General features: G+C 40.5%; 1 protein-coding gene across 7 annotated transcripts in view; it reads left to right on the top strand.

Annotated features, from left to right (window-relative positions):
- The window catches only part of ercc6l2 (excision repair cross-complementation group 6-like 2), a 94,736-nt gene that overhangs the window by 45,487 nt on the left and 36,778 nt on the right, over window positions 1-12,471 (top strand). For all 7 annotated transcript variants that reach the window (XM_080188789.1, XM_080188791.1, XM_080188790.1 and 4 more), the window contains exons 12-14: window positions 4,641-4,786; window positions 4,921-5,016; window positions 6,234-6,333. In XM_080188789.1, the coding sequence (XP_080044915.1) occupies window positions 4,641-4,786; window positions 4,921-5,016; window positions 6,234-6,333 (342 nt within the window). The remainder of the gene's footprint in view (window positions 1-4,640; window positions 4,787-4,920; window positions 5,017-6,233; window positions 6,334-12,471) is intronic.

The raw sequence follows: 12,471 nt of genomic DNA, 5'->3' as shown, positions 1-12,471 counted from the left end.
CTTGTCCCAGTGTTGATTAATTAAATTAATTACACTAAGATCTTTATTCCCCGCAGGGAATGGATGTTGGTAGTTAATCAAAAATGCTAATATATGCATGTGCCATTTACTAATGGAATACAGCATGAACTAATATCAAAGACTCAGGAAGTAAGAAGAGTATTCTTTTCACTTTGATCTTCAACAGTATATTAAAAAATTAATTATATATTTTACAGGTTTGTATTCTGGATAGTTAATTGCTTCCGCTTGGTAAAAAGACAATTCATATTAGAGGAACATAGGGTGGAATTTTGCCGCTTCTCCTGCCAGCTGGATTTTCCAGTCTGGCCAAAGTGGATGGACTTCTGAACAGCTTGCTGCATTTCTTGGCTCAGCTCTGTTGCAAGGGGGCCATAAAATTGTGCCCATAGAAATTCTGGTTACTAGAGAATCCCAGTTTAATACAACGTTTATGTCCTCTATAATCTGTTAAAGGCAAATCATGTTTAACTAACTTGATTGGGTTTTTTGATGAGGTAACCAAAAGGTTTGATGAGGATAACATGGTTAATGTGGTGTGCATAGACTTCCAAAAGACTTTTGATAAACTGCCACATACTAGGCTTGTCAGCAAAGTTGTAGCTCATGGAATATAAGGGGCAGTGCCACTTTGGATGTGAAGTTGGCTGAGTGATAGGAAACAAAGCACAGTGTTGAAAAATTAGACTGGAGGAAGGTATACAGTGGGGCTCTCCACGGGTCAGTATTAGGACAGCTTTCTTTAATACATATATGTCCTAGACTTGGTTGTCACACAACTTCAAAATTTGCAGATTGCATAGTACTTGGAAATATTATGGACTTTGAAGTGGGTTATTGTTGATATTTGTTTACAAAGTCAGTTAAAGATTTCCTTGAGGTGGATAGTAATAGTCTACAAAAGTACATAGACAGACTTATGGAATAGGCTGATGAAGTGTAATGCTGAGAAGTGTGAAGTAATACCTTTCGGTAGGAACAAGGAGAAGAGGCATTATAAAATACAATTCTAAAGGGAATGCAAGAACAAACAGACCTGTGGGTATACATGCATTGATTGTTGATGGTATCACGGTAGATTAAGAAAGCAGCTTGAAAGGTGATCCTGGGCTTTATAAATAGGGTATGTGATGGTGAAATCTGAACATTTGTTATGCGTGCTAATTAATACTGATTATTGGTAGGTGAGTGAAAGGGGTATGGTGAATTTAGCAGTGGCTGAGGTTTGTGGTACAGTTGGTAGGATTATTTGAAGATGCTCTCACTGACCTTGATCACTCATGTGAAATCGTTGAACTTATTGCAACATGGCACATAGATCCTAACACTTAGGGCTAACACTTGACATTTAGCTTCAATGCTGTCTTTTCCAGATGCCTTCTCACTGTGTTTCAAAGGGCTTCTTTGCACCCCACCCCTGCAGATACAATACATTGCTCCTCCTTTCCAGCTCCTCCACTAAGATTTCCATTGGGGTGATGGAAAATCCTGCTACGCATGCTCTTTCTCACAGTCAGCCATTGTAGTTTGTTGTACACAACTCTATTCCAACTGGTGACAGCAGCTCACACAGTCTCAGTGCTCATTCTTTTTATGATATGCAGGTTAACTCTTAAGTAGTACGAGCAAATAATGACATTGGGAATCATGCTAATGTGTACAGCCAGTGAATAGCATAATTAATGTTTACACAGAGCAATCATGATAATGGGCAAGAAACGTGAGGATGTCATGCAGCTGCATTGTTTTGAATGGGTGAGAGAGCATTGCACATAGTAATCGCAGTCCTCTTTCCAGGGGTTATTCATTTTGCCCCACCATCCGCCTTACTTTTTTGTATAGAATCCACTGTATGCTTTGCCAAATGTGACATTTTTACCAGAGATCTGTAAACTTAAAAGAAAGCTTTTTGAAAATAATTACTATCTTAATGACATGTGTAAGGCAAACTTGGCTATCAAAAGTGTTGTCAGGCCATGTGATTTAAGAAAATGGCTGCTGCTCAACTTAGTCTTAGAAAATGTAGGCAATGAATTGCCAGCTAGAATTTGATTTCCGCATATTTCCTATCCCTTGTTTTGGTCTCGAAGAGCACTACTTCATGTAACCTGGAGTTGCATTGTGCAGCAGAATAATTTAAAGTCGAATACTAAACTTATTCGGTCCCATTAGGATCAATGACATAATATGATGATTGGATGAAAGAAACAAATATCAGTGATATACTCTGGGAAATATTGGTGTGAAATTAGTTCTCCTCTTTGGTGCCACTGTGGGTGGGAGAAAGTGCTCCAGTGCAAAATACAGGCAATACCTCTACAATAAAACTCTATTCAGCAAAATAATGTAGTTTCCACTTCACTTGTACTTGTCAATAAATTCTTGCCTGAAAATCCATAAAGTGTGAATGTAAAGTTGCTCCCAAATTCAGTTAATCAAAAATGCCTTTTCTTTCCAGTGATGTGAGAACCATAATTTTGTTTAGAGTAGTTATATTTGAGGAACAGACTATTTTAAAATCAGAGGATTACTGGCATGAGCCAGTATTGATGAGGGAGAGCCATTGAGAGGAAGAAATGAAAATTATCCATATTCACTGGCTGTTTGCTTTTATTCACATCGAGTTATTTTAGGCATGTGGCCAACCAATCATCTCTTTGAATCATTTTTTTAAAGAAATCTCAGTTACTCTTTTCAAAAGTAATGTTTTTAAAATGATATTTTATACCTATGAGTATTTGTTTCAGCATTTTTAGATATTATGTTGACAGACAGACTTCTGGTACCTATATTTTTATTCCATTTCATAGCCTAGAAGCATTCAGCCTGCAGGTTAAAATTCCGTCTAATGATGGAGTTTTACTTAAGTCTAATGCATGGAATCTACAGCCTAGAAACAAACTGTTTGGCCCAATTGGTCTAATGTAGGGATTGTCCTTCACAAAACTTCACCTCCATCACACCCGTTCTAATTACCTTATTCCAGCCTGATCTTATATTCCTCTGTTTCCTTCCCTCTCATGTATGTATCATCAAACTGCCTCTTAATGCATCAAAGGTATCCACATTCTCACCACTCTTTCTATAAAGAAATTTCTCTTAAGTTCTTATATTTGATTACAACTTGCATTTATGCCCTCTTGCGCTGAACTCACCCACAAGTGGAAACAGTTTCTCCACATCCACACTATCAAACCCTTCCCTGTCATTAATTCTCAGCCTTTGTATCTCCAGTTACAACTTGACAACTGGTCCTTGCAAAGTGATCCTGCTTTGAAAGGAAACATACTCCCCATTGACTGTTTTCCAAATCAGTCTATACCCAAAGTGGATTAAGTAAAATGCAAGCTTTGCAAAATAATTTGCTTGGTTGTGGCAAGCCTTAAGTGCTGATATTCATCATAAGGATTTCAGCTCCGGAAAGTTTTGTGCTTATTCTTTTAATTTTGTGATTACAATTTTTATTTTCACATTCTCTGCGTTCTCTGTGACTCGATTTCTTCCATCAAAAGCTACCCATTTTGGCTATTCACATTGCAGGTATCAAATGGTTTTGCAACAAAATAAACAAGATCAGTTTGTACTCTCCCTGGTGTGTGATGTCCCATTTTTATTCCAGGGATGTCTGATGATGCTTTACAAATGCTTCAATCAAGAAGGAAATATAAACTTTATAACATGCCTGAATCAATTATTTGTGTGTTTTACATGTGCAACATACTCAGGAGCTAGTGACTTTATTACATATGTATTTTTTTCTACTGAATAATGTTTTCAAGCATAAAGCAGATGTATAAATGTGATTTAATTTATTATTTAAACTTCCACACATACCTGATAATGATTGTTACAGTCATCAAAATGTATGGAAAAAGGGTCATCCAAACAATTAAACCTTATCCCTTAAGTACATAGCTCACCAATCATGGTACCCAATTATGTTTTGGATAATTCTCATATTGTGCTTTTTTCTTGCATACTAGATTATTGCACACCTTTTTTCACTCTTCCTAATATATCTTTCCGTATTTAGCAATTTTTGACAAAACAGTTGATATCATTGGAAAGCAAGAAAACTTGCTTCAACTTGCAGTGAGTTTTAAAGAAGAGGGTTAATCTACCTTTTGAGTATAGATGGTTTTCTCAAATATCTGCTCTAAATTTTACACTGTTGAAGTAGCAGAAGATGAGTCACCTGCTGACACTTGCCCTTGTTTGCTTTTCTAACGGACCTAGGGAGGAAATAGCTCAAGTCTTTTAGCAACAGTAAGAGTCACAAAAAAAATCTGCCACTCAGAACAAGTGAGTTAAGCCACTTACTTTCCATAGTGCAGCAAAAAGCAGGAGAATGGATGCCTAATAGCAATTGCATTTTACAACATGAAAGAACCCTTTGAAATGACAAACTTAATTCAATATGGGGGGAAAATAGAAAAATTTTACTCCATCTCAACTAAGAACCACATCCAGATTCTTCATTTGAAATTAAGAATTTAATTCTGTACTGTATTTAAATTAAGGCATTAGACAGAAGCTTTACACTCTAAACAGGAAGTGGACAATGTGCAGAATTGATTAAGCTTGCTCCATATTTGTGTAAAATGTTTGCATTCCATCAGCTTCTGGATGTGCTGGAGAGATACTGTATGGCAACTGGATTGGATTACAGACGACTTGATGGGAAAACCAAGACAGAAGAGAGGGTCAAAATAGTGAAGGAATTCAACAGTACACGAGACATCAACATTTGCTTGGTGTCCACAATGTAAGATGTGTAGAATTTGCTGTTTGTGCATTTTTTTCAGTTAATTTTTCTTTAAAATGTAAATTACTGTATAGACAAAAGATCACTACTGTAATAATTTGTTTACCTATATATCTGTTTTTGTTTCATCACAGGGCTGGTGGCTTAGGACTAAATTTTGTTGGAGCTAATACCGTTGTGATGTTTGACCCAACGTGGAATCCAGCTAATGATCTGCAAGCTATTGATAGGTACATAGTCAAATTATTTATTCCATTGTTGGGATCTCCTATGTTTTCCTGACAGCTGTTCTTCTTTCAGACATCATAAAACTTGCATTCTGCCAGCTACTAGTGGTCACATAACTATGGTCACAATGACAACTGCTCACCTAGCTTCCCCTCCAGTTAGAACAAGCAAATTTATTTCCATTGGTGGCAACAACCAACCATGGGGTCTTGATGAATTTATAATGAAAAGTAATGATCTTAAAAGTCCATGAATGAGATTACCTTAGGCCAGTGATTTTTAAATTTGATTCTGTGAGGACCCACCTATCCACTAAACCAGGTGCCACCCTCCCTCCTTAAATATTGACACTTTCACACAAACCCAATTTTCACATTTAAAAGACAGCATGAACTATACAAAGAAAAAATAGTGCCATTGGTGCATGAAATGTGTTTTATTGATATACATAAATAATGGGTTAGCAATTCAACTAATGCTCAGAAATTCCGAAATTCCAAAATCCCATGATCTCAGTCTCCCTAGAATCCCCTTTTGCACCTCTGAGGGCAGGGGGATAGCAGATCGGAAACAAATTTCATAGGGAGCAGTTTTAATCCACCATGCCCTGCCGAATTGTGCAGCTGCTTAGTTCAATTTACCTCAGAAAACTTGCCACTCAATAGCTGCCCACTGCAACCTTAATTGGGTCCTTTAGGAGACTCTCCTTCAGGCAGGAACCTCATTAATACATGAAAATCAGGACCCTATTAACCAGCCTCAATGAAATCTGTTCTTTAGGAGAAAGACGCCTCTTCTAACACGAGACCTTGCTGAAACGCCCTGCACTATTTGTTAGAGTGACAGTGGCAGCCTCCAAGTTGCCCAATTTTCATTACCCAAAGGTCAGACTGCTTCCTTTTTCTGCCCACTTCAGCTGGGGGTAGCAGCATATGTGAATAATACCCTGATTTTTGTGTTCTCATTCAGTTTTCCACCAGGTATATTTTTTAAATCGGGTCATTTTCACGACTTGCAAATTCAATTTTGATCAATTGATTTTGACCAATTGAATACTGAAAATAATATTTGTGTTGCTAATATTTACTAAGATGAAGATGTGTTAAGCTCATTTACTGAGGCATTAACTTTTAACTCTTTATCCCTGACTGGTTACGAGTGGCAAAAACATGCTTCTCTTCCAACTTCAACAAGTCAATTTTTTCCTCCATCTCTGTAGAGTATATCGCATTGGTCAATGCAGAGATGTTAAAGTGTTCCGACTAATTTCATTGGGTACAATTGAGGAAATCATGTACCTGCGCCAGCTTTATAAACAGGTGAGTGATTAATAGGTGCTCCATATTTCTCAACCGTTCACCTGCTTAATAATTCACTCTTTTGGAGAGATTTCTGGGGAGGTCTTTTTAAATTGATGATTCAGGTGGGTGCTTTTCCTCAGAAGTTTTAAGCACATAAAAATGTACGTAACTGATCTCTAATAATCCTATACAAGTAAATCCTTATTGTGGGATTTATTGGGTTAATAAAAATTTTTCAATGTTTTAATATTTTTAACAGTACCATATACCAAACTGAATTTTTTTTTTCCCCCCTCACAACAGCTTTGTTATTATAAATAGCTTTTCTTTTTCCAAAATTGATTGACAATAAAGTGAACTTTAATATGCTAAGAATTATATTTTTCAGTTGATGTTATTGTTTCTGATAATTTGTGAAAGGGCAACAACACAATCACGATGCTGCCCTTGTAGCGCTGCTCCTAATGACAAGCCTCTATTCAGTAATCTCTAACAAGCAAGATGGCACTGTTGCTTTTGGACGTTTTTTTTATTCATTCGTGGGACGTGGGCGTTGCGGCTGGCAAGCACTTATTGCCTATCCCTAGTTACCCTTGAGAAGGCGGTGGTGAGCTGCCTTCTTGAGTCGCTGCAGTCCATGTTCTGTGGGTTGATCCATAATGTCATCACGGCGGGAGTTCCACCATGTCCGCCTTGGAGTCGGAGCAGGCGAGGGTCCAACAACAGGAATTTTTGGTCTCGCCCGAATGAGTCCATAAGATTGCGCCCAAAGAGTTATTAGACAAGATGACCGAAAACTTGGTCAAAGAGGTAGATCTTAAGGAGCATCTTAAAGGAGGGAAGGAAGGTAGAGAGTTTTAGGAAGGGTATTCCAAAACATAGTGTCTCGGCAGCTGAAGGCATAGACACCAATGTGGGTGATTAAAATCACACATGCTCAAGGGACCATAAGTAGAGAAATGCAGATATTTGGGAAGGTTGTGGGGCATGAGGATTTTAAAGAGAAAGGGGGAGGCTCAGCCAGGATATAGCTCCCAAGTCATTCAAACGGTCGATAGCCAAAAGGTTGACAGCTCTCTGGCTGGGAGCTGTTCATCTCTACATGGATTCTGGAGTCTTCAGTGTTTATGTGGTTCAGTATCATAAGTTGTTTCATAATTTTCCTGTGAAGCATATTAAAAGCTCTATGCAATGTACAAATATAACTTATTGTTGTAAGGTTAAATCAGCCAAGGTTCCTCTTTTCTATCTAGGAATTCCTGCCAGGACTGGATAAACATCTGTAAGTGGGGAATGAGGTCAGGGTGATGACAGGGCCAGGGAGAGAAAACATGGGGCTTGGTGCTTCTCCTGTTTCCAAGCCCCTTATTCTCCCACCTTATAACCCTCCTTGATCATGCATGCTATTATTTTTCCCTAACAAGATTCATCAATCATTTCACCAAACAATCACAGAAAGGTCCTAATAAAATGATAACTCCCATTATTCACATCAGATTACAAATATTGTCATATATATGCAGCATGGGTTATTAGTATTCAGAGTAGAAATGATATATGTGTGCATCCTTTATAGGCAATTCCACTGAATATTAAACAAACCAGAGTATAAATTTTATTTTAACAGCATTTTGCAATATTGTTAATTTGATAGGAAAATATCCCATTAGTTATTTAGAACACTGTGTGGATGAGAGTGTAACATTGATTTTGATGATTTCCTCATTAAGACGTTCTGAACATTGTACCATATATACACAGTGATAGTAAATTCATTGTTGGGGGAAAGATTCAGTACCTGCAACCTAGATTGCAAGAAAAGCTTTCAGGTTTGAATTTATATTTTAATTACCTGTTCTGTATAGGAAAGAAAGTCCATCTCCATGCTATTGCCCACATTGTTCCACTGTTGGAGAGTCGTAGAATGGAAGAAGGAGAGAGGGAAGGATGTGAGAAAAGGAGAAGGATAGTTCCGTTCAGTTGCTGCTGCCGGAGCTCCCTCCTACCTCACCAGATAAATGACATAGCAATCACTCACCTAACTCAACATAACTCAGCATCACTAGAAGTGAAGTTTTTGTTCCTGGGATGTGACTTATGCTGCAGACAGCTCCCATAGGCCTGTTTGACCTCGTTACCAGTGGAGATCCCCTCCTGTTCCTTCATTTTCTGGTTTTCTCCTTGCTTTCCAGATGATGTTGTCACAAATCATTCAGTGCTGCTGAAGGACTCCTGCAAGATAACTAGTGGGAATGGCCAGAATATATGCTCCAGCTCCTTCCAGTCAAGATTCAGTCTTTCTTGTCTTTGCTGTTCCTTCAGTCATAGAGTCTGTCAACAGCAAGAGCTGGACAACAATGAGAACTCCATTTAGACCCAATTTACTCAGCCTCTTATTAAAGAACATTTCCTCATCTCAGGGAGCAATCTAGTGAACCTTTGCTGTACTGCTTCCTTGTTTAAGGAACATCCTTTCTTAAATAGGGAGACCAAAATTTCTCAAAATTTCCTAGGTGTGGTCTCACCAAAGCCCCGTAAATTGGAGAAAGACTTATTTATTTGTGTATTTCAATCCCCTTGCAATAAAGATCAACATGTTATTTGCCTTTCTAATTGCTTGCTCTTCCAGCATGCTAACAATTTATGTTCCTTGTGCAAGCACTGCAGAGTGAAGTGAGAGTGACAGCCCTTGATGTCAAGGCCACATTCGACCAAGTGTGGCATCAAGAAACCCTGGAATCAAAGGGTATCGGGGACAAACCTGGTACATAGGAAGATGGTTTTGGTTGTTTGAGGGCCAGCTGTCTCAGCTCCAGGACATCTCTGCAGGAGTCCCTCAGGGTAGTTTCCTAGGTCCAACAATCTTTAGCTGCTTTAGCAATGACCTTCCCTCCGTGATAAGTCAGAAGTGTGGATGTTTGCCAATGATTGCACAATGTTCAGCGCCATTCGCGACTCCTCAGATACTGAAGCAAATGCAGTAACATCTGGACAGTATCCAGGCTTGGGCTGACAAGTGGCAAATAACATTTGCGCCACCCAAATGCCAGGTAATGACCATCACCAATAAGAGACACTAACCACTGCCTCCTTGGCAATCAATGGTGTTACCATCACTGAATCCCCCAACCGTCAGCATCTTTAGGGTTACCATTGGCCAGAAACTCAACTGGACTCACCACATAAACACAGTGGCTACAAGAGCAGGTTAGAAGCTAGGAATACTGTGGCAAGTAACTCCTGACTCCCCAGAGCCTATCCACCATTTACAAGGCACAAGTCGGAGTGTGATAGAATACTCACTACTTGTCTTGGATGGATGCAGCTCCAACAATGTGCAAGAAGCTTGACACCATCCAGAGCAAAGCAGTCCACTTGATTGGCACCACATCCACAAACATCCACTCCCTGCATCACCAACACTCAGTAGCAGCAGTGTGTACTATCTACAAGCTGCATTGCAGCAATTCACCAAAGATCCTTAGACAACTTCTTCCAAACTCATGCCCACTTCCATCTCGAAGGACAAGGGCAGCAGATACATGAGAATACCACCACCTGCAAGTTCCCCTCCAAGCCACTCACGATCCTGACTTGAAAATATATTGCCATTCCTTTGCAGTCGCTGGGTCAAAATCCTGGAACTCCTTCCATGACTACATTGTGGGTCAACCCACAGAACATGGACTACAGCGATTCAAGAAGGCAGCTCACCACCACCTTCTCAAGGGTAACTAGGGGTAGGCAATAAGTGCTGACCAGCCGCAATGCACATGTCTCACGAATGAATAAAAAAAATCCAAATCCCTCTGAACATAAGCATTTTCAAGCATCATGCCTTTTTAAAAAAATCTGCCTTTCTGTTCTTAAGATGAAAGGGAATAACCTCACACTTCCCTGCATTATACTTGCATCTGCCACCTTGTTGCTTATCCCACTTAACCCGACTATATCTCTTTGTAGCCTATTTGTGTCCTCACAGTTTGCGTTCCTACCTAATTTTGTTTTATTGGCAAACTTAGACACATTACTCTTTGTCTCTGTTGTTAATATAGATTGTAAATAGCTTATGTCCCAGCACTTAGCCGTGAGGCACTCCACTAGTCACAGCCTGAAAACATGAAAATGCCCCATTTATCTCTATCCGCTACCTCATGTCTGTTGTATTTCACCCCCAACTCAACGAGCCCTTGTGTAGTAATCCTTTGTGTTGCATCTTATCAAGTATACTACATCTGGTTTTCCTTTATCTATACAACCGGTTACATCCTCATAAAAATAATAAATTTGTCAAACAGAGTTTCCCTTTAGTAGAACCTTGTTGTCTTGTTCTACTCATACTATGCTTTTCTAAGTGCGTTTTTAAGACTTTCTTAATAATTCCTTATTAAAATTTTCTTAATATTATATTCCAGCACTTTCCCAGTGATGTCTGGTTGGCCTGTAGTTACAGTAAAAAGTCTGACAACACCAGGTTTTAGTCCAACCTATTTATTTGATAACATACTCGCAAGCTTTCGGGTTAGCCCCTTCGTCAGGTGAATGGAGAGTTCTGGCCTCAGACAGAGCATATAAAGCACAGACAGTTTAGAGATTACTGATTAGAATGCGAATCCTTACACCTAACCTGCTGTTCAAGACCTGAAGTGGCTGATAATGTGAGTGGAAGGAGCACTGATCACAGTTTAAAGAGATGTGTATTGTCTCCAGACAATACAGTAAGTGAGGTTTTGCAAACCCAGGCAAGTCACGGGGGTTACAGATAGTGCGACATGAACCCAAGATCCCTGTTGAGACCGTCCTCATGTGTGCGGAACTTGGCTATCAGTCTCTGTTCAGCGACTCTGCGCTGTCGTGTGTCGTGAAGGCCGCCTTGGAGAATGCTTACCCGAAGGTCAGAGGCTGAATGCCCGTGACCACTGAAGTGTTCGCCAACAGGAAGGGAACAGTCTTGCCTGGTGACTGTCGAGCGATGTTCATTCATCCGTTGTCGTAGCGTCTGCATGGTCTCCCCAATGTACCATGCTTCGGGACATCCTTTCTTGCAACGTATCAGGTAGACAATGTTGGCCGAGTTGCAAGAGTATTTACCATGTACCTGGTGGACGGTATTCTCACGTGTGATGATGGTATCCATGTCGATGATCCGGCATGTCTTGCAGAGGTTGCTGTGGCAGGGTTGTGTGGTATTGTGGTCACTGTTCTCCTGAAGGCTGGGTAGTTTGCTGCGAACAATGGTCTGTTTGAGGTTGTGTGGTTGTCTGAAAGCAAGAAGTGGGGGTGTGGGGATAGCCCTGGCGAGATGTTCGTCTTCATCAATGATATGTTGAAGACTCCGGAGAAGATGTCGTAGCTTCTCCGCTCCGGGGAAGTACTGGACGACGAAGGGTACTCTGTCCACTGTGTCCTGTGTTTGCCTTCTGAGGAGATCGGTGCGGTTTTTCGCTGTGGCGCATCGGAACTGCCGATCTATGAGTCGAGCACCATATCCTGTTCTTAAGAGGGCATCTTTCAGGGTCTGGAGGTGTCTGTCACGATAAAAGAAAGATGCCCTCATAAGAACAGGATATGGTGCTCGACTCATAGATCGGCAGTTCCGATGCGCCACAGCGAAAAACCGCACCGATCTCCTCAGAAGGCAAACACAGGACACAGTGGACAGAGTACCCTTCGTCGTCCAGTACTTCCCCGGAGCGGAGAAGCTACGACATCTTCTCCGGAGTCTTCAACATATCATTGATGAAGACGAACATCTCGCCAGGGCTATCCCCACACCCCCACTTCTTGCTTTCAGACAACCACACAACCTCAAACAGACCATTGTTCGCAGCAAACTACCCAGCCTTCAGGAGAACAGTGACCACAATACCACACAACCCTGCCACAGCAACCTCTGCAAGACATGCCGGATCATCGACATGGATACCATCATCACACGTGAGAATACCGTCCACCAGGTACATGGTAAATACTCTTGCAACTCGGCCAACATTGTCTACCTGATACGTTGCAAGAAAGGATGTCCCGAAGCATGGTACATTGGGGAGACCATGCAGACGCTACGACAACGGATGAATGAACATCGCTCGACAGTCACCAGGCAAGACTGTTCCCTTCCTGTTGGCGAACACTTCAGTGGTCACGGGCATTCAGCCT

This window comes from Carcharhinus amblyrhynchos, chromosome 5 (assembly GCF_965287045.1).
Source record: "Carcharhinus amblyrhynchos chromosome 5, sCarAmb.v2.hapA, whole genome shotgun sequence".
Taxonomy (NCBI): Eukaryota; Metazoa; Chordata; class Chondrichthyes; order Carcharhiniformes; family Carcharhinidae; genus Carcharhinus; species Carcharhinus amblyrhynchos.
The sequence above is the reverse complement of the archived record's forward strand: the minus strand, read 5'-3'. Positions and strand labels throughout refer to the sequence as shown.